The sequence below is a fragment of the Sesamum indicum genome, linkage group LG8, assembly GCF_026168435.1.
Source record: "Sesamum indicum cultivar Baizhima isolate 11 linkage group LG8, ASM2616843v1, whole genome shotgun sequence".
Lineage (NCBI taxonomy): Eukaryota > Viridiplantae > Streptophyta > Magnoliopsida > Lamiales > Pedaliaceae > Sesamum > Sesamum indicum.
The window spans coordinates 27,423,159-27,444,800 of record NC_142664.1 but is presented as its reverse complement, the minus strand read 5'-3'; the positions used below and the strand labels follow the sequence as shown (position 1 = coordinate 27,444,800).

Below are 21,642 nucleotides of genomic sequence, written 5' to 3'. Positions count from 1 at the left end.
ATATATTCTATCAGATACTTACTTTAATGTATTCACGTGCTTTTACTAGAAAAATAACATTTGAGTCTTTATTTACAAAAATTTAAATCAAATTTCAAGAATACAATGGTCATTTTCATTTGGTGCAATATTGGGACTAATTTTGTACCACCTCTCAAGACAGTATTAGTTATTTGGCTGTATCAGTAATTAGTATAGGGCTTTGATTTGATGCCGAGCGCCCATACAATAATCTATGCTAATTTTCTTATACAGACTTATACATCAAACTAAACAGAGCTTTTGTATCAAAATAATCTGAAATCTATTAGGGTGCATTTGGACTTTTTTTTTTTTTTGAAATAATAAAAACGATGAACTATTACTTATTGAATAAATCGACTACAGTCATTAATATCAAATATTTGCATTTAACAACTATAATAATCATTATCAATATCATATAACTACATCTAATCAATACATACTATTAAAGTAGAATAACATCCCACACATTGGTGAATTTTGAATCCATGACCTTAAAGTTAATTGAGTTTGGAACAGATAGGGCGTTACGTTTATTGAGTATGATTAAATTATAAACTTTTTAAAAATAACTTTATCTCTATAAATTATTTTCCAATAATGGATAACTATATTTTCCAATAGATAAAAATATTTAATATTTGGTACAACTAAGAAATTGAGGAGTCAAAAAAATAAATACTTAAACTTTTGGGATTCCAAATTAAATTAATTTAAGAAACTTGTTAATTTTGTTTAAGAATTAAAAAATATATTTTCTTTGGGGGGTGGGGTATTAGTGAGCTCTTCTGGGTATTAAAGCAGGAGGGCCAACGGTTTCCATGGTCGCAATTGAAGAAGCTTCGAGCTGTAGACACTGCTCTCCTTATTTAGTCACAGCCCTTATCTCCTTTCTTTTTCACACACATCACGAAGCGATCCATATTCACTTCATATTTGCTTCTCTCTCCATATTGGGGTGTGTGTGTGATGATTTTGTATGCAATGTGTAGAAACTAAGAAATCAACGTAAGGAATTCCGGTTCTGAACTGTGGTCTGCTGTTTTTGGGTATTTTGCTGAGAATTTTGCAGCAAATTATATAGTTTTTTGGGTGACAGTGGTGATCGATGGATCATTCTGATGATGATGATTATAGCATTCAAGGAGGAGAAGGAGGGGATGTAGAGAGTGGCGGAAGAGGAAGGGGTGGTTTCATGGAAAGAAGAGAGAGTGGCATGTCCTCGTTTTCGGAGTCTGCGAGAGAGCCGCTGTTGCATCTCAAGAGCAGAGTCAACACCACTTCTCAGATTGCCATTGTTGGCTCCAAGGTTTATCCCATCGAAAGCCTAGATTACGAGTATGAATTCTTTCTATATATTCTCCGAGCAACTTAGTTTCAGTCTAGAATTGTGGCAGTTTTCCTGATTGCCTTATTTGGTGGTTACTGGTTACTTGAGTCTTCTTAATCAGGGATTCTTTAGGACTTTGCTTTCATATTGCCTAAAATTTAGTTGATCTCAGCTTTTGGATTGATTTTACTTTTTATCTGCATGTTGTTTGACTCAGCTTGTCGTCGTGGCTTCATTTTTTTCACTTGGTTAAGTATGTTTTCTGCTTGTTAGCCTTCCTGGTGTTTGACTGTGGGCATGATGAACTTTGTTGGAGTTGAGAGGAACAAAAGAATGCACATAGCTGATCATGCACAACTTTTTCAAAAAAAAAAGAAAAAGAAAAGAAAAGAAAATGTTAAAAATGCCAATAGGATAATAATGTATTAATTCTCTATCACTTTTTGACTTCAGTATTCACCTGTATTTAGAGGAAATTACACATATTATATAGGTATTGATGCAAGTAACATCTCCTTCCAGTAATATTAAATTATGATACTATCTGATGCCGGATGCATTATCGCATACGAAGTCCTCTTCATTCCTTCTCTTGGTCCTCTGCTGGTTTTATGACTTCCGTTGGTTTGTTGAGAGAGAATCTCGTTGCAGTGATCATATTTGAGTTAGGATAATTTGGTTGTCATTGTGGATTAGTTACTTTGGTGAACTAAAAATTATAAATAGTGTCTTTGTGGCTTGCAGTGACTTGAACTGGGTAGTCCGTAGTAGTATGGGTATGGCTCTTGCTGATGAGACACCAAACATATTTTTCCCTCATCAACTAAGTCATCTGGTATTATCAGTGACTGAACATGAAAATCTAAATGCATCTAACTTATCTTTTCTTCTTTCGCAGCATTAGTATTTCATCTAATACCTTCCATTCAGTAAGGCATGGTTAATTATGTATGCACTGCAATTCGTAATGCTTTATTCTTGTGGTCCCATTTCCTTCTGTTACACTCTTTCTATTATGCAGAACCATGTCGTAGTCAAAATCTGATTCACTTCATCGCTGTTTTGTTTTCCAGGATTTTTGAAAACGAACTCATTAAGCAGGACTGGAGATCTAGGAAAAGGGTTGAAATTTTTCAGTACATTTTTCTCAAATGGACACTTGCTCTCTGCATTGGATTATTCACAGGTCTTGTTGGATTTTTCAATAACATCGCGGTTGAAAACATTGCTGGTTTCAAGCTTCTGCTCACTAGCAATTTGATGCTTAATGCTAAGTAAGTGCAACTTTGTAGTACAGACAAATTATTCTGGGTTCATAACTGAATATATATTATGCGTTGTCATAAGGGCATTTGTTTGTTTAGGCAAAATTGACATTTTTCGGATGAGCTTCTCTCAATATGTCTGGTAATAGAATAGGATGGCTTGGTTTGACCAAGCTCTACTGTTCTTAAGGGTTGTTATCACATCATCTTTATTGCGTCTACACAACTTCCAAAGTTTACCCCTGGATGTTGGATTTATTACCAAAATATGCCACCTTACTGTACTGTCCTGGCTGCTGCCAACTCTTGTCTGGTTTCATGTAATATATTCCTTATCACTCTTACAATGAATTTGATGGACTACCTCTTTGTTTTCTACCAGTGTTGCTGGTTGCTCTTTGTGGTAATAATATACATTAACATGGAGAACGGTAGCAAATAGCAGTTGTGAGCTTGAACTCAATCTTCAATGTTATTAATCAGATATGCCTACGGTTTGTCAGTTTAACTGGAAAAGGACCATCTAAATTAGGGAGATAAAATTTTGGAAGCCACAAAAGGAATTTGACTACCCGATTGTATATATATCTCTGACTTGAGTTGTACTTGGTGCAGTTCTTTAGAAATATTCAGCTTGTTTTTGAATTGTCAAAAATACTACTGGAAGGCTTCTTTATACATTTATCCTTGTGATACTGCAGAAGGATGCTTGCTTTGGAATAAACCTATATCTCCTGGAAAATATTTAAGCTTGATTAATCATTTAACTATCAAAACAAGGATGAATATTTATTTGAACTGTCAAAAAAATTGCTGGACAGGCTTCTTACAAATTTCCCATCTTTATTACCATGCAGGAAGGATTTCCTTGCACTTAGCAACAAATGTATATCTATTGAAAAATATTCGTGCTTTATTAATCATTTAATTTTCAGAATAAGGATGAAATAATTTATTTCAGTGCAGGTACTTTCAGGCATTTGCAGCGTATGCTGGTATTAATGTGATACTGGCATTTTCTGCTGCAGCACTATGTGCATTTATTGCCCCTGCAGCAGCTGGGTCTGGCATACCTGAGGTGAAAGCATATCTTAATGGTGTAGATGCTCATTCCATTTTGGCCCCGAGTACCTTATTTGTCAAGGTGCGTTGGATTTTGCGGGAATTTCCCCACTAATACATTCTCAGATTTCTATGTTGTAATAGTCGCTGACTGCAAGGAGAAAAACTGTGTATTTCCGATTGAGAACAATTTATAGGCATTTGCTGTTTAGCACATAGTATGTGATTCTTATCCATCTTCTGAACGTTGTTTATGATGCATTGCAACTTTACTGGCATGCCTTCTGAAGATACTTTAGAATAGCAATGCACCAGGTCAGTAAGCAAGCATCAGAAGTATGCATGAGATCCTTGTGAGAGAGTTCATGTTTTTGAGCTATATGTCTAGGCGATCCCCTATGAATCAATTGGTCAAAGTTATTGGTTGCATCTCCTAAGACTATTGACTTGTTGATCCGAGCTAATCTAAGTCTGTTTACTCTTATTAGTGGCTGAGATCAAGATCAGTTCCAATTGCTTTTTAAACAATCAGAAAAGTTCACAATTTCATCTGATGGTTTCACTTTTTAATGGGCTGACATTGACCACTACATTAAATTTCACATTTCTTTAATATTGTTCATCCTTCTTCTCTCTTATTGTAGAGGAATTTTAGCATCTGGTGAATTGCTTTTGGCGTCTTTGTCAATACTAAGGTCTTTCTGGAATGTCTTATGATTCAAATAGTTCTTTTACATTTCATTTGATACAAATTATGATTCAAGGAACTGGATGATCCTTACTTTTATTAACTTTATATTTTCAGTAATCCACTAATACACATGTGAATTCTGTAGATTTTTGGTTCTATTTTTGGAGTTTCTGCTGGATTTGTTGTTGGTAAGGAAGGACCAATGGTGCATACTGGTGCATGTATAGCAAACTTACTAGGACAGGGAGGCTCTCGCAAGTATCATTTGACTTGGAAATGGCTCAGATATTTTAAAAATGATCGAGATAGAAGGGATTTGATTACTTGTGGGGCTGCTGCTGGTGTGGCTGCTGCTTTCCGTGCCCCAGTTGGGGGTGTTCTTTTTGCTCTTGAAGAAGCAGCTTCATGGTATCTTGCCCTCCTATCTCCTTCCTCTCTCTCCATGCCTGTTGTTATTCTTCAATTATGTTCTGGGAGAATACTTGAAATTAACACAGAAATATAGTCTATTGAATTGTTATACATAACACACACGGATCTTTCAGAGTATGGAAATTAGTGATTTATATATTTTGCTGTGGTGACCTAAGACTATCTCAAGTTAAGAAAATCCATGTAGAATATTGAAGTTTGGTGACAGGCACCGAGTCTTTTCATGTTATGATGGGTTTTACGGAACATATGAATATTTCACTTTGTGTCTCTCCTCCAGCCTGCTCACTTAGGTTTGAATGGAAGGAGATTTGCTCAAGAAAGTTATTTTATATCAAATACAAGAAGAAAATATAAAGTAATCAGCTCAGCATTTCTTTTCTGGAGAATCCCCACTTATGTAGTAGAACAGTAACAGTATTTTTCACTTCGATTGTTATGTTATGGTCTTCATTTTGGAAATGTGTGTAAATAGGACTCAATCTCTTGCCTATGTTGAGTGGGGCATGTTCAAGCCTCTGATTGTATGCACGAATGCTTTCTCGAGCTCCATAAATGTAATCATAGCACGTCAACTTGATAAATTGATTTTTTCAAGCCTGTCATCTTTGAGGAATTTATATTTTATATTTCAGGTGGCGGAGTGCTCTTCTTTGGAGGACTTTCTTCACAACTGCTGTTGTAGCTGTGGTATTAAGATCTTTCATTCAATTTTGCCGCAGTGGTAATTGTGGACTGTTCGGACAAGGAGGTCTAATCATGTTTGATGTGAATTCAGCAATCCCTGCTTATAACACTGTAGATCTGCTTGCCGTTTTACTGATTGGGGTTCTTGGAGGCCTTTTTGGCTGCCTTTACAATTATCTTGTGGACAAGGTCCTGAGAACATATAGCATCATCAACGAGTATGCTTCACACCCTTATCCTGTTCTAATACAGTTTGGTTTGCTTATAACCTTTTGAATATTAAAGGGATTGGTACATAATATTAATTCAGGAGAAGATGTGCACATATCCTAGAGCATGCTAGATGCTTCTTATATGATTGAACAAATTGTACTTTTTGCCAATTACATGCTTTGTAACAATCATTTTCATTTTTTAATTTTTGCTTCCTGCTTAGTTATTTATACTGCACTATTTAGCTGATAGACAGCTGTTCTCTCCCTGCAAGACAATTGCGTTTGCATTGTTGCAATTTCATACTAGTCAATTTAATGCATTACCTGCTAGCTATGCTTTATTTTGATATAGAGTCATTTACTTGTAATTCTACGTTAGGCTCTCTCCATATTAAGTTTATGAAGAACATATTTCTTGGATTCACTAATTCATACCACAATTAGTCCAATTTCTTAGTATCATATACTTGTATGCTTCCCTTTCCTCTTCTTCTGATTTTTATTCAACAATTACCTGCAGGAGAGGGCCTGCTTTCAAGATCCTGCTTGTCATCACTATTTCCCTTCTTACATCTTGTTGTGCCTTTGGCCTTCCTTGGTTAGTACAGTGCACACCATGCCCAAGTGGCTTCGAGAACGAGTGTCCTACAATTGGTCGCTCTGGCAACTACAAAAACTTCCAATGTCAGCCAGGTCACTACAATGATCTTGCCTCCCTTTTCTTTAACACAAATGATGATGCCATTCGCAATCTATTCAGTCCTAGACACAGAAAACAATTTCAAATTTCTACACTATTAATTTTTTTTGTTGGAACCTACTTCCTTGGTGTTATTACTTATGGAATTGCTATCCCATCTGGGCTCTTCATTCCTGTTATACTTGCTGGATCATCATATGGGCGCCTTGTTGGAAGACTCGTTGGCCCTATTTCCAATCTTGATGTTGGTCTCTTTGCCCTTCTTGGAGCTGCTTCGTTTCTTGGTGGCACCATGAGAATGACAGTGTCGCTTTGTGTCATACTCCTGGAACTTACTAATGACCTATTAATGCTTCCCCTGGTGATGCTTGTTCTTCTTATTTCAAAAACTGTGGCCGACAGTTTCAATAAAGGTGTGTATGACCAAATAGTGGAGATGAAGGGTTTGCCTTACATGGAAGCCCATGCCAAAGCATACATGAGAAATCTGACTGCAGGCGATGTTTGTTCTGGTCCCTTGATTACATTTTCAGGCGTTCAGAAAGTGGGAGATATATTACATGCTTTACGGATGACTCGACATAATGGTTTTCCAGTAATCGATGAGCCCCCATTCTCAGAGGCACCAGAACTGTGTGGCCTAGTTTTGAGGTCTCATTTGCTTGTTTTGCTCAAGGGGAAAAAATTCACCAAGAACAGGGTGTTGTCTGGATCAGAACTTTTAAGGTTTTTTCATGCATTCGACTTTGCTAAGCCTGGATCAGGAAAGGGGCTTAAGGTGGAGGACTTGGATCTAAGCGTAGAGGAAATGGAGATGTATGTTGATCTCCATCCAATTACAAACACCTCGCCATACATGGTGGTGGAGACCATGTCTCTTGCCAAAGCTGCTGTCCTTTTTCGAGAACTTGGCCTCAGACACTTGTGTGTCGTCCCAAAAACACCTGGGGTAAGAAAAAAGCCAAATTACTTTACTTCTATGATATATTCAGATTCTGCTCAAGATGATATTATGATGCAACGACCAATACATGGAAATTAAGATCTACGAATCTTAACATATATTCTATTTTGTAATTTGCAGCGGCCTCCCATTGTTGGAATCTTGACAAGACACGACTTTATGCCGGAGCATATATTGGGACTCTATCCAGAGTTCATCCGCCACAAGGGGCCAGCCTAATCAGACTGGCTGGATGCCAAAATCATTAGGGGCTTACAATGATTGTGTACAAGAGACTGCTGACTGCCTGAAGACGAAGCCACTCTTGTCTTCTCTACTGGTTGTCGACAATTGCTTCCTGGCTGGCCTGCAAGATTCGAGTGTCCGGTTCCAACATGTATGTATACCTGCAATTTATTCGGAATATAGCCATTTCATATTGGAGTCAACATAATAATGGATGTCCATTCATATGGACTTTGTTTGAACTTTCACAGGGTCCATTGCCCCATGGATAAAGTCAACTGGAATCAACGTTACAAAATTTTAACGTTTGTATCAATTATCAATATTGCGAGAATTAAGCTTTGTTACCGTCATCAGTTATAAGATGCATAAATTCCCACATTCTTGTTCTGTCCCATGTGCAAGTTCATACTCTTACTGGTTATTGGTTATTGCCTGTCGTTTATGGAATGTTCAAGGAGAATAAAGTTTGATAAAAAGACAATTAATCACAGGCATCATCAGCAAGTATTTCTTACTTCACCTGCTCTCCTTCATGTCGTGCCTACGCACTGGTTCGATGATTCAAGATTGTAGGTTCACCAGCTTGACTGATTCGACCATTTTTAACTTCCAATGTGAAAATAGAACACAATGCATAAGAACAGAGGGATGACTTGTTGACCCAGGTTCACCAATATTTGCGTACCATGCTAAGTGGCAGAAAGTGTCCAATTATCTTGTCCAGATACTGTTTTGAGTTTATACATGCGTGATGTCTATATCGAGTTATTTACAAATTTGTGCGATGGGGTTTACTACAATATATGTACAGTACACAAAAAGCTCATCCACATCCACCTGATTCTATTATGGGGGAGGCAATACAGTATGAATAAGACCTAACTTGACCTGCTGCTATCCACTTCTCAATGTTATCAATCTGAATAGAGTACAAATGCTTTTTAATGTTGTCGTTTCTTCAGTCAATGATGATTCCGGCTTTAGCACTTCAAGTGATGTTGTCCTTAAATGGACCAGATTCTTGTAATAATTTCATAACAAGTTCAAGCTGTGAAAAATTCAACAGACGAGTGTTAATCATGGAAAAGAGTAAGCACATTAAAATTTCGGAAAGAGTTTGAAACTCCATGCTAGAAGGATACAAATGCCTACGTAGGAAAAAGATTGACAGAGACAACAAACACATTCTATCCTCTCTCATTTCAGAATAAGAATCACCATGTAAACTATTATTTTGAAATAAAGATTACATGGCCCACCAGCATGGAATCAGTTATTTGCACATCATGGCAAGCAAACGGAAAATGGTTTTGCATTACGGAAAAGCAAAAAGAAACATGTTTAGCAACAAGGAATGACATGCCACGATGACATTCTAGACTGTAAATGAATTACCTGAGCTCTTTCTCGTACCAAGAAATCTGAAATGACTTCCCGGAAGCCTTCGTCCAGAATATAGTGGCAGCTGTAGGTGGTCACGGGCATATAACCCCTCTGAATTTTGTGCTCACCTTGGGCGCCTGCCTCAACCTTGTCGAGATTAAATTCAATTGCTGCTTCTATAGCCTGCACATTAAAGTAGGAAGAAGAGTCGGGTATCAAGAAGTTTTATTTCAACCTTTTAGGGTGGATAGTTTATAAGCGATGTTGCCTAAATTAGTGGAATTCTGGAGCAACCTTAGATCCAAGATCAAGTATTTTTGTTGTCCAAGTACTAGACCAAATTTACGGAAACAGAAGAAAAAAAAAAACACAACACAACACAACACATTACCCAACAGAAACATTTGAAGATGAAACATTTCCAATTGATCTAATGTTATTATCACACAAGTGATGCGAAATGGTATAGGCAACCGAGTAAAACAAAAGAATAGGGAAAACCTGATAATAGCAGGCTTCGAAATGTAAGCTTGGATAGTATGCACGAGGGAGGCATCCCCATAAGCGTCCATATAAAGTATCTCCTCCAATAAGATTAAGGGCTCCAGCCACAAGTTCATCCCCGTCTTCTGCAGTGACAAGTAGTACTCGATCACCCATCTTTGAAGCCATATTGTGGAAGAAGTCTCTTGTTAGATAAGCAGTACCCCACCTGAAGACGTATTACTGGCATAATTCACAAAGGATTCCAAGGATATTCTAGATTTTTCAGAGTCAGGAAACATAATACATGATATGCTGACTGAACAAGTTCAACTAGGAACTAGAGGTTCAGCAAACAAACTTATTGTCGGTGGTATTTCTGTAGAACTTATAGAATATATCCCAGTGCTTAGCCTGCCAATATAATAGACAAAGAAAGTTGAGAATTAAGAACATAAAAAATTAGTTGAGAAAACTCTGACTAGCAGATAATCCCATATACATACCTTAATTTCATATCCTCTTAGGCGTTTCATTGTCAAATTCTGAGCAGATATCTGCAAAAAGGAATTAATACGTATTTTACTAGCAAAGTTTGCAAAGAAACAAGCTATCCTAAACCTTGTTGTATTGCACCTTGCAAAGGGCCATGCAAACAGTAAATCATCTAAGAGTTTTGGATTCAAGAAGAGACAAAACAAGAAGCCAAGAAACATAAATTCAAGGTCAATAACTATTAACATCAGAATAAATTTGTCTTTTTTCCCACCATCAATGAATATATTCGTAACGGTGTCTATGACCCATGTCAACACCATATTGCCTCAACATAAGTAGCAAGAAAAAAAGTGAAAAATGTATTGGACGACCTAGAAACATACAAAAGTGTGTTTAGAAGAGCTTCCAAGACTTGATTTAGTCAAAAGCTTCTGTCAACTTTCATGCCATTTCATCATTCAAGGAAATTTCTCACACATTCTCCATCGATTCTCTGTCTTCAATAATGAAACAAAAGAACTAAAAATCAAGCCCAAAGCATACCTTCTTTCGCTCTTGGCGAATATTTTTCCTCTTACTTTGCTTCATGTCCATCAAGAACTCATCAAAACTGTTTGCAGTAGCAACATAATACAAAAGAAAAAGTGCTGTCGCGATCAAATAACAGAACTGGTGATGTTGTTTAATAGTTCTGAAATTCAGGAAATAGTAAAACTTACTTACCTCCTATAATTACGATTTTTCCAGTGATACTGCATTCCAATTCTCTGCAGAAAACCCTTCTCCTTCAACTTCCCCCACTCGTTTGCAGAAGGGAAGGTGATGTGTAGAGATGACACCTGAAACTGGGAAAACACAGGTGTGTTACTACAGATGACTAGAAATCAGAAAAGAATCATTTCATGTACGGTAAAATTTAAAAAGACAACATACAAATATGACATTTTAATAGTAGTCCATATGGTTATAATTTATAAGTATTTGGTCCGACAACTGCAGGGAGTTATGCCTTTCCAGATTTTGTCAGAGTCAATGTTGATTGCTATATGTCTGGTGGTAGCATCATAACATTATATGAGAACAGAGGGAAAAACTAGGAATATCTCATTAAAGCTGGCATCAAGGTTATGCCGTTGTATCATTCAAGGTTAAACAATTAATTTGTGATGAGTTCTTCACCTAAAAACTGTGGATAGTAAAAATTCTATCTGGAACAAGTGGTACCTTGTATTAACAGGTTTAGATGGTCATAGCTCAAATCACTGGATGGTAGACAACAGGACATTCATTCATAGAAAAGCATCCATACATATATGTGGACTGCAAAACTCAGTACGTGTAAAGGTCACAAAATTTTATATTTGCAAAGGCACCTCCATTTTATAGTGTAATAGAAAAGAAGCATGCTGGTGAAATAAAGATAGGGAAACAATTAGGAGCATTACAAGAATCTAACATGATACTAGAGGCTACAATGAGAAGGATTAATTAGACTTAACAACTACCTTAATTGTCAGCGCCAACAATGCAGAGACTAAAATATCAAAGACCTGATCTCTGTAATTGGTATTAAGGACCAAGATCCTTGGGCCGGTAACTGGAGTGAAAGGTACACAACATTGCAATTTTGGGTAATATCTTGATCCATAAGTGTGGTAGGCGTCAGCCCATGAATGATCGAACACATATTCACCATAAGAATGGCTGCAAAATTGAATAAAGGATGTCCATGCACAAACATGTAAGGAAAATGTATCATCCAGTTATATATGCAAGGTATGTGCAGCCTGTTTGTAGTGTGCACGTCAGTTGTGAATATGAATACTAAAGAAAAGAGAATTGCTATCTTTTTCTTTTTTCAATTAATCAAAAAACTATGTGTGGAAATAAATCAAACCTTTTCAGGTAGAGAGGGATAACTCCTAGAACCTTATTGCAGTCATCCCTAGCAATGATATGCTGTGGAACCCATCCTGTTTCCTGGAAGCGAGTATTAATAATTACTATCCAATGATTCACGCAAACACCTTATCGTCCAAAAAGAAGCAGATGTGCAGATTATACAGGAGATAATGCCTCATGATTTTCTTTTCCATTTTCAAGACATGAGCATATCCTACCACACCCAATGCATGTGGATTCTATCAATCATAGCAACTGTTTAGCATTAAATAGATATAAGTCGTAGTACTAATTTATACCTGTTTCATTCTCCAGCTCATCACCAACCAAAAAAGAATAGAATGAAATTTAGGGATGAAAGTTAACTGCTTTCATATATGGAAAAAATCAGTTTCTATTTGAGATTTTTTTATCTTGGCATTATACTCTACTCTAATCCACTTCACTTAATCAGATGGGGAATCCAGGTCATCGCATGTTGCATTTCTCTAAAATCTAAAGCATACAAAGATATCAAACTGGAAGGAAGGCGGTAAGCGGTTTATTGTCTAAAATTTAGTTATCCATGTGGTCTCGAACCATTTGACACTAATAACAAACTTTTCTTCCAAATTGCCACTAAGCTGTGCAAAGGCATAACAAAGTGTAGCTCGATATAGGTTTCATCATTTTGTTTTAGCAGAAAAGGTGCACAATTTTGGAAGGCTACGGATGCCTGTTTGATTATTACCCAGAAACAGCACTGTGTGAATGAACAGTGAAACAGCACCAGGATCGGATTTTCAGGATTCAGTCACTAAGGATATCTTGGTTGCTTTCCTTTTCTCCTTTTTCTTTCTTTTAATGTGTATGTGGACTCCATTTATATTAGGCATCTCTAGAAATGACAAGTACATGGTAAACTATTATACATCTTTCTTTCCTATTCCATATTCCGCGGCAACGCATTCAACATTAATGGTAAACCTACGGGGAGTGGTCAAGCTAATTTACAAGAGAATAGGCGATGTGAAGGATTTGGACCTTCTTGGTTGGATATTTTCTTATGGTCAAGAGAACTCATAAATCATAGTGCTTTTCTTTTAAGGAGGTCAGAAGGAAAACATAAATTTGTAGATTTTTTGTGACACTAGGCATGCTCAAAGCATTAATGAGAACGTCAATTCATTTGTTCCAAACAGTCCCTAAAAGAGCAGATGCAAACTAAAACAAGTATCGTAATACTGAAAACTCGATGCAGTACAGAGCAAAGAGTATCAGTTCACTTGCTACTATGAAAAGCCAAGAGGGAAATACTAAAGAGAAAGTAAAACACAACAGTCTTAAATCCCTTTATCTCATGGCCTCTGTCTCCAAAGGGCTTCAAGCCTACCCCTAGGTAATGGTTTGTGAAAGCCATATGACAATCAGATTACATGATATACGTGGAAACTTTTATCTGTGAGGGCCATGGGTCCTTGGCTGTTAGTTTCATGCCTTTTCCTTAAGCATACTAGGTGCCAAAATCATGCTGATCTGGATAAAAGATCTCCCACTCAGAGTCAGGATCAGGATTCCGTTCCTATAACCTTTCATCCTTTCCTAGCGTCAAAAGACCTGGGTCCTTAGCCGCATTTTCTAATCCAAGAAATGCAAGAGCATCTACTGTCTATTCTAATTCCAACTTTGTGACTGTTAAAAGTGGACTTGCAGTATATAAGTATATATAAGTCGCATCATTCAAACGGAAAGCTCTCATTTCTAGCATATAAAAATCATTCTTAAAATAAACAGTTAAGCATAAATAACAAGGTATCACATGCAAGTGACCTAGAAAAACACGATGCAAGCCATGTGCATGCATCTAGCTCCTAAAAAATGAAAAGAACAACATGAGACAATGGCACAGAAGTTGAAATTGCTAACCTTCACTGATGAACCTGACTCCTCCAGGCTTGAGAGAAAACCATGGGTGAGAAACGGATTAAATTTCTCTGGACCTGCAGAATCAAGACTGCAAGCATCCCACTCGTCCGGTGATACCTCTGAGATAGATGAAACCACAGAAACTGATAGCTTTCTCTGTTTACCAGAATTAGTTTTGTCTCCCTATTATAGATTAAGATAGCGCCGAGTTAACATCAGATCAAGATTTTGACAACCCAAACACCAAAAATATTAAAGGACCGCAAAGTAGACACCTCAGAACCTAACTCCGACAAACTGAAGTCTCCAAGGGACAGCTCCAGTTTGGCAGGCTCCACAGCCTTCCTTGGCCCCCAAAATATGGATTTTATGGAAAACCGCCCATCTGAATTCTGGATGTATCTTCTAAACGTTGTTTTCCTCTGTAATCAGAGAATTGGATACGCATCATTTTAAGCAGAAAGGCCAGAAATACTAAACATGCTTGTATCTCTTATGACGAAACAATTAGCTAAAAGGTCTAGTATATGAATAGCACATCCAACTGTAAGGCATAGTACAGTTTCCTGGGACCTAACCAAAGCATCATCTTGAAAACTATGAAATTGAACGCATAGAAAAAATGCATACTCATATTCCCTGGACCATGACAGATAGATGCCTAGTCAAACCCTCAACGGAAAATTACTAATGTAATCATTTATTAAGATCATGGCAAGATGGCATTCTTGTAACTTGAAAGTAATAATATGGCTTTTCCTCAGATATTTCAATGTCTCATAGACGTTGAAAGTAACACCGAAATCAACAAGGAAAAACTTCAGTTACATTCATGTGACAGTTCTTTTACACTCTTCTGTTCTCTAGAAGGGAAATGACAATAAGCACCTAAGAGAGCACAGAAACCACGGTGGAACGTAAAGGATATTTCACAATAATTTATCTTAAATGTGTCAATGAGCTGAAAAGAACACATTGGTAAAACTTCAGAGGAGAAATGCAATGAATGAATAGTACTGTAGTTATGAGATCTAACATAGATCAAATCTTATATGAAGCCAGAATCTCTGATGAGTATGACCTATGGATATTCTTCGGACAATTTCCTGATTAACCCATGCACAACCTATGCGACTCCTATTCAAGAAAACCTTCTTAAACCTGTTGCTCAATGCTGCTGCCAAGAGGAAAGATGTGCGAGTAATGGTGATTTTGGAATGTACCAGTTGTATCCGAAATAGTGGTAAGAGGTTATCAACGGGCATCTCCAGATATATTACTCAAAAGAACCGGCATAATACGCCTAATCTTTAGAATTGAGAAAATTCTGTCCCGATTGTTACAAACATATGATTCATGTCAAATAATATGAGACGGGAAAACAAATGTGTTCAACTGGAACAGCAAATATGACAGTTCGCATGCAGCCCAAACTAGTAGATAGAGATTTCATCATAATTACTAATCCTAAAGCCATGAAAATTTACCTGGTAAAATGGAGGAGACCATGCATGTTACTTAGCCATCTTTAACCAACTACAAATTAAAAAATAATTCTTTTCTAGGTTTTCCCCTCATAATCAAATTTGAAACCAACCACACATACAATTTCAAGCCAGTAAACCCATGTAATAAAATCACTAACACAAAGAAAGTGATTATGCAAGACAAGATTCTCGCGACCCAAAACCACGCAATCACATCCCTCTTAACTTTAGATGATCAAACTGAAAACCAAACAACAGAAAGCATGAACGTGGTCGAACGAGTGAAATTGAAAGTGGGAGCGGCTTACAGAGTGGAATGAGGTGTTGCCCAGAAATGGAGAAGGAGGAGCAGCCACGGCAACAGCCATCGCAATATCAAGATGAGATTTTTCCCTTCTTTTCCCTCTGTATTTTGTTTAATTCTCTGAGTGCCACATTAAATGGAGAGAAAAATTACAGCCATGTACATGTTATTGCTTTTCTTGGCTATCTTTTTCCTATGTTCTTACATTTTTCAACTCTTTTTATTTCTTTTTTTTTTTGGGAATAATTAATACATTCAAATAATTGAATGATGAAGGACAAAATAATGTAGTTAGACCTTGGAATTTATATTTTAAGGAACATTTCAATATAATTTCAAATTAGAGAAAAAAAGAATGAAAGAAGACATTTTCAAGAAGATATCAAGTGATATAATCTACCATATCTTTTTAATTATTTTTTTAATGTCAATTTATGTTTGAAATAGATTTTTATGAATGTGGTTTTTATTTCGTTCAAAAATAGTGTGAGGCAAATTAGTTTTCTATGCCTCATTTGTTTTAATTTTACCAATTTCCAACATTTTGTATAATATATTAATATATGATGTAATATCAAAATATATTCCACATATTTAATGAAGAGGATATTCGTGATGTTATATATAAAACATTAGATGGGCTAAAACAATGATTTATTTTTTATATACTTATATGATTTATAAATAATAAGTATATATTTGACTTGTTTATATACTATATCTATACGATTCATTAAAAATGAGACGCTAAAGTAACTAGCTTGGTTGGCAGAATATTTATTTACAAGGACCCTTAGAAACAATTTATTTTGTTTTTGCAATAAAGTGGTTAGTATGATAAACTGGTTTGTGTTTATTGAATTTTATGATATACTATTAGCTTATCATGTAGAATGATGTGCAAATACTGCACACACTGCTCAATTGGTGAGAGAAATAATTTATGTTGCATTTGGATTGAAATATTTAAAATAAATTATTTTAAATTTTTAAATGCATTGGCCATTTGCTGGCGAAATATTTCTCAAAGAAGGCATGAACCCAAAGTGCCAAATTTTGAGAACATTTTACATACGAAGCAAACCTTAATGAAGATCCTTTCGTAGTCTGAACAAACTTCAAGGGAAAAAGAAGTGTGTAATTTTAATGGACAAAAATAATAAATAACAATGAATTTTTCACATTTAGCATGTAACTATTTCAGTCACCTCATCTTCCTCACTGTTAAGAGTATAAATTTCACAAGGAGGGACTTGAGACGCTACAGGTCTACAAGTAATTCTCTGAAGTAGTGGAGGTACTCGAACACTCTGTCGCAAATAAGTGTTCTAGGACGCTGCAGAAATTCAACATTGCATCTTTCCACGTTCACAAGGGCGGCAGAGGAAAGAATTCTTGTTTGATGCAAAAGGCTCTTTGGTGTAATGAATATTCACGAGTATCACACATTGAGAGATGCACCATTGTCTGCTGCTGACAAATGAAGAATTAAAGTAGCTGCCTTGGGAGCCCTGTTAAAAGAAAGACGGAACAACTAAATAGAATAGATAAATATCCAAAACCACATGGAAATTTTAGGGAAATCCCAACTTTCTTCAGCTCCATTGAGTTATAGTTGTCCAGTTAAGAAAATAAAAATCAAATGAAATAAACACACATTTCAAAATATTTAAGGACTATGATACGTAAAATGGAGTTTGACACCCAACTGACAACTTTGTTCAACAATGATTAGTTAATGTTCTGAAAGCGCAAACAGTATTTTCACTAAAGACCCTTAATAATATTAAACAGATGAACTTCTCACTTGCCTACTCCCAGAAATCATCATGGCTCGTTGTGGTGTTCATCAAACTTCTGATCCAGGATATGCAATGGAGGCTTCTCAGGTTGTTTACATATAGAGTAAAGTTTCTTCCAGTATACATGCAGGGATAACGATACTATACAAGTTGCATGAATCAAAATATGAGACTGGTCACCCAGTGACATCAAATTAAGTGTCTAGTATTAGAGGAAAACATTCTACTGTCTTCATTAAGGGGTCCGCTGCTGCCTACAAAATCTCTTATGATAAGAGAAGGAAATGCTCATATGTCAAGTATTCTCCTAAATAGAGAAAATAGTCGGTTCTATCATTACTTTATGCCACGAGAAGATTTTGTTATCTAAATGGTGCAGTTAAAACTAATAAGAAGTATTTTAGAAAGTTGTGTGTGCATTTTGAACATGGAACTCTTCTAGAATGGGAAGATGAACGAGCTAGAAACACTATCATCAGTTGTGGGATACTACAGTGACCGTTCACTACTCCACTTATATTTAGCAATTGAATGTAGAAAGAAATGACAGCGAAACAAAATTATACTTCACACCATCAACTACATAGTTAAGAGACCATCTTTGTGTTACATAATCCCGTCAACTAATCAATCTGAAACTTTGTAATATTAGGTCATAAGTAAATGGATTACCTGTTCTCCATGCATATAAGTTCAGTTATTACCACAAAAGAGAGCTATAACAATTTAATTATGATAGAGGCATTTCTAGGAATTTCACATGGCACGTTTACAGAGACAATTATAGACAGGCATGTGCCATACATGGCTAAAACACACACACGTGCAGAGAGAGAGAGAGAACCATGATTCGGGGGTTGGATATAAAGCAGCTGAATTTCCAAAACATGACTGAAGCAACTCCGTATTAATCACACCAGGACTGAGTGCAACAGCAGCCAATCCAGGAGGCAACTCCTTTGCAACTGCCCTTGTCATACCCTCCACTGCCCATTTGGAAGCACAATAAGGTGCTACCTATCGTTATTGCAATTAAGTCTCAGCCATAAATAACAAAGTCCAAAACAGTTAGGCTTGGGGAGTTTCAGAATGTAAATCTTGGTCACATATGTCTGGCACAGTTACTTGATAAAGTTGAATATTAAAACTATAAACTGTTCATAAAAGACATCAAGAGAGGTATTCACCGAACTAATCTTTTAAAACTTACCTTCCATTGGTTTTGTTGATGGAGTTCTTTCATCTAGTAAAAGATAACCATATTGTGGTGGAGTAACATTACGGCAGTATTCATCCTTCAATTAGTTATGTAGTTAGCCATGACAGTTAACTGCTAGAATGGCTAGAACATAGTGAAACTAACATAATATAGCAGATTGATATTTACATCAGATGATAGACTATTGCCCAAAAGTGGATCATGAGGAAAATATACACATCTAAAAACTCTAAAGTTTACCTGTGCAGCAGCAGATCTTCCCCATCCAGATGACATGTTAACAATTATCCCATGCTTGTTCTCTATCATAATTGGAATGAAATGGCGCAATACATTTGCTATCCCCTTGATATTAGTGTCAATGACTGCATCAAATTCATCTACTGGAACCTCCCATATGTTATTGTTCCTATTTATCGTCCCAGCATTGTTTACTGGAAAATTTTCATGCATCATTTCACATATTTGCTAAATGACCACAAAATTAATAACTCGCAATAATTAAAGTAAAGTTGAGTACAAACCAGTGCTTGTAAACACGTAAAGCAAAGTTGTCTTATTGCATATCATATATACAACACAGATGTCATAAGGAATTAAACATGTCCCAGACGGATATAATTCTGTCCAAAAGTGAACAGAATTTCTAATGTCAGAATAATCATCAGAGACTATCAAAATAATACTATCAAGTAGTCAATAGAAAGGTGCGAATGGAGAATTATTGTATTGTTCAAACACATCAAGTGCTAGGTTAAAAAGCATAAAAGAATTGGTTCCCAGTTAGAGAAAGAACAATGGAGAAAAACTAAGAAAATTAGTTCTTGCATCTGTCTTATATGTTTTTCTCCTTTGACTAACACTAGAAATTTGTTGCAAGGACCAAGATCTAGCTTAAATAATTGGGAACTATACAATTTTGACGCCAGCCTAAGTGTTTCATATTGCCATTTAGAGCATAGTTTCCAACGAAGCATGCCTAAACCCCATAATGCAGACCAAGAGAGAATTTTCAAAAATTAACTTTGTCGAAGACAAAAATGAAGTCAATCCTTACAAGGTCAACGGGATGATAAAATTTTGCAAAAACTGGCACCTAGTATTCTATGCGTGCTTTGCAGACATGGCTGGTGGCCCAACCGCCCAAATGGTCCATTGGATAATTAACAATGTTCTAATCTCCTCTCAAATGTTAAACCTGAGATTGCGCTTACAACTTGCTCTCCTCAATATGCCTAAGGTACTAATTATCTCATTTTCATTTCTACAACCACTCCAACACTTGGTCATTAACATTTCACAAAGGTCATCTTTATTCTAAGATAAGACTGCTCAAAGATAGCACCAGCTCTATAGACACTAAGCAACAACCACCACCGTTGATTATTTCAAACTAATCACACAAATAAGCGTACCAGTTTTAAAACTAAGAAAAAAGATCAGAAAAAACAACTAGATCGACAACAACAAAGAATCCATCTCCTCCACAACCATTGTTCAGTAAACATCAGACAGTACTCAACGAACAAAATATATTGGCATAGACCAAAATATCAATAAGTTGACAAACCTATAACATCAGGAACGGCCTTCTTTTCCACTACTGCACGCGCCAACTCCGCAACGCTGCTATCCGACCTCTAGTTTAATACCAACAACAAAAATCCATTATCACAGAGCACAAGAAGAATCAGGCAAAAGAAATTCCAGAGACCGAGGAGCACTATACAATGAGTTACCACGTCAACAGTCATGCACAGGTGCTTGTTAGCGTTGCTCTTGCTCTCGGAGGCTGAAGCGAGCTCCGACTGAAGAGATGAAATCTTATCCGACGAGCGGGAGCAGCCGATTACGGTGTGGCCGCGCTTGGCCAGCTCCAATGCTAGGGCTTTGCCGAGCCCACGGCTGATCCCCGTTATCAGCACCGTCTTGAGATGAGGGGCTGCCATGGTGTTCGTCGCCGTCGGTGTTGCCGGTGCGGTCATGTCCTCTTCACTTCTCCACACACCGTCTCTACACTCTTTTACGCTTTACGAGGGATTTGTGTTCTCGATAAAGAACAGTGTTTGTCCGAAATGTTGTTATCAACGTTTTATTCAAATCGGGTTTTGGGGGCACTGAGTGTATGTGAGTAAATTGTACTTTCACCCCAAAAATAAGACAATTTTCACCTTCCACCCTCACAAATTAAAAATAACACTTTGCACCATAAAAATCATTCACTATATTTAGTTTCATTTTTAACTTGTTTTGGTGTGTTCTGTGGACATAAAGAGAGAAAACTAAAAATAAATAAATATGTGTTAGGTATATTGTGTATATTTGGATTATTTTTTGAGATAATATAAATTAAGTATGTTGATATTGTTAAGCGGGAGACAAAAACTATTGTTTATTATCAAATCATGTTTCTTTTATATATATTTATATATATGCATGACTATGTATATAACTTTTTTAGTTGTAGGGCATATAATTAATGTAAACTTATTTTGACAAAAAACAAATGAAGCAATATTTTAAAATATTTCAAAACATCACTAAAACTTCCAAAACAAATCAAGACAAATATTTACCATGTTTTGACCCATATCCGAGATGGGCCAAAAATGAAACTAAATACTATGATTAATTTTTTGCCTTCCATGTTATTAGATGAATTTCGTTGCAATGTATTTTTTTTTTTAAAAAAAAATGTGATTGATTGAAAATAAAGTGTAATCTATACTTCATGTATACAAAAATTAAGAAAAACTGACTTCTCATTCACTACTAATTATTTGTGATATCGCACCACTGGATTTAAACTACCAACCATATAAATTACAATCAACTTTTCGAAATTTTGGCATAATTATAAATACCTTCTCGTTGTTTGAAAACTTAGAAATATACAATTATTTTCAATGTCCGTCTAAATAATAAGCTAATTTCAATGGGTTTTTATCCAAATTTTGTAGTGAATGCCCAAAATACCCTTTTGAATTAAATTTTTTTATATACTTCTTATAATTTTATAAAATATTTTTATGAACTAATATTCTTAATAGATTATTTACTT

At 36.1% G+C, this 21,642-nt stretch overlaps 3 protein-coding genes across 5 annotated transcripts; 1 reads left to right on the top strand and 2 right to left on the bottom strand.

The window, feature by feature from the left end:
- The first annotated feature begins 820 nt into the window (after positions 1–820).
- On the top strand, positions 821–7,976 carry CLC-C (chloride channel C). 2 transcript variants are annotated; one of them, XR_848378.3, is made up of 8 exons: positions 821–1,362; positions 2,428–2,628; positions 3,586–3,763; positions 4,518–4,780; positions 5,440–5,709; positions 6,227–7,355; positions 7,491–7,746; positions 7,847–7,976. XR_848378.3 is itself a non-coding variant. In XM_088883348.1 (7 exons), the coding sequence occupies exons 1-7, from the start codon at positions 1,133–1,135 to the stop codon at positions 7,587–7,589; spliced, it is 2,370 nt and encodes a 789-aa protein (XP_088739474.1). In that variant the 5' UTR covers positions 821–1,132; the 3' UTR covers positions 7,590–7,976. The 2 variants fall into 2 exon arrangements, 1 of the variants encoding a protein (XP_088739474.1); XM_088883348.1 differs by having other exon boundaries at positions 7,491–7,976.
- Positions 7,977–8,274: 298 nt separating this feature from the next.
- LOC105169061 (acyl-CoA) lies at positions 8,275–15,724 on the bottom strand. Its single transcript, XM_011089329.3, has 12 exons — positions 15,565–15,724; positions 14,045–14,191; positions 13,770–13,952; positions 11,860–11,942; positions 11,468–11,666; positions 10,686–10,807; positions 10,506–10,572; positions 9,971–10,021; positions 9,826–9,878; positions 9,483–9,693; positions 8,994–9,164; positions 8,275–8,646 (listed from the first exon to the last, which is right to left on the bottom strand). The coding sequence occupies exons 1-12, from the start codon at positions 15,622–15,624 to the stop codon at positions 8,587–8,589; spliced, it is 1,407 nt and encodes a 468-aa protein (XP_011087631.1). The 5' UTR covers positions 15,625–15,724; the 3' UTR covers positions 8,275–8,586.
- A 953-nt stretch (positions 15,725–16,677) lies between these two features.
- Positions 16,678–20,666, bottom strand: LOC105169060 (NAD(P)-binding Rossmann-fold superfamily protein). 2 transcript variants are annotated; one of them, XM_011089328.3, is made up of 5 exons: positions 20,321–20,664; positions 20,152–20,221; positions 18,822–19,015; positions 18,207–18,379; positions 16,678–17,071 (listed from the first exon to the last, which is right to left on the bottom strand). In XM_011089328.3, exons 1-5 carry the CDS (start codon positions 20,564–20,566, stop codon positions 17,002–17,004), a joined length of 753 nt encoding a protein of 250 aa, XP_011087630.1. In that variant the 5' UTR covers positions 20,567–20,664; the 3' UTR covers positions 16,678–17,001. The 2 variants fall into 2 exon arrangements, with proteins under 2 accessions (XP_011087630.1, XP_088739136.1); XM_088883010.1 differs by lacking the exons at positions 16,678–17,071; positions 18,207–18,379 and adding an exon at positions 18,386–18,657 and having other exon boundaries at positions 20,321–20,666.
- Between the last annotated feature and the right edge of the window lie 976 nt (positions 20,667–21,642).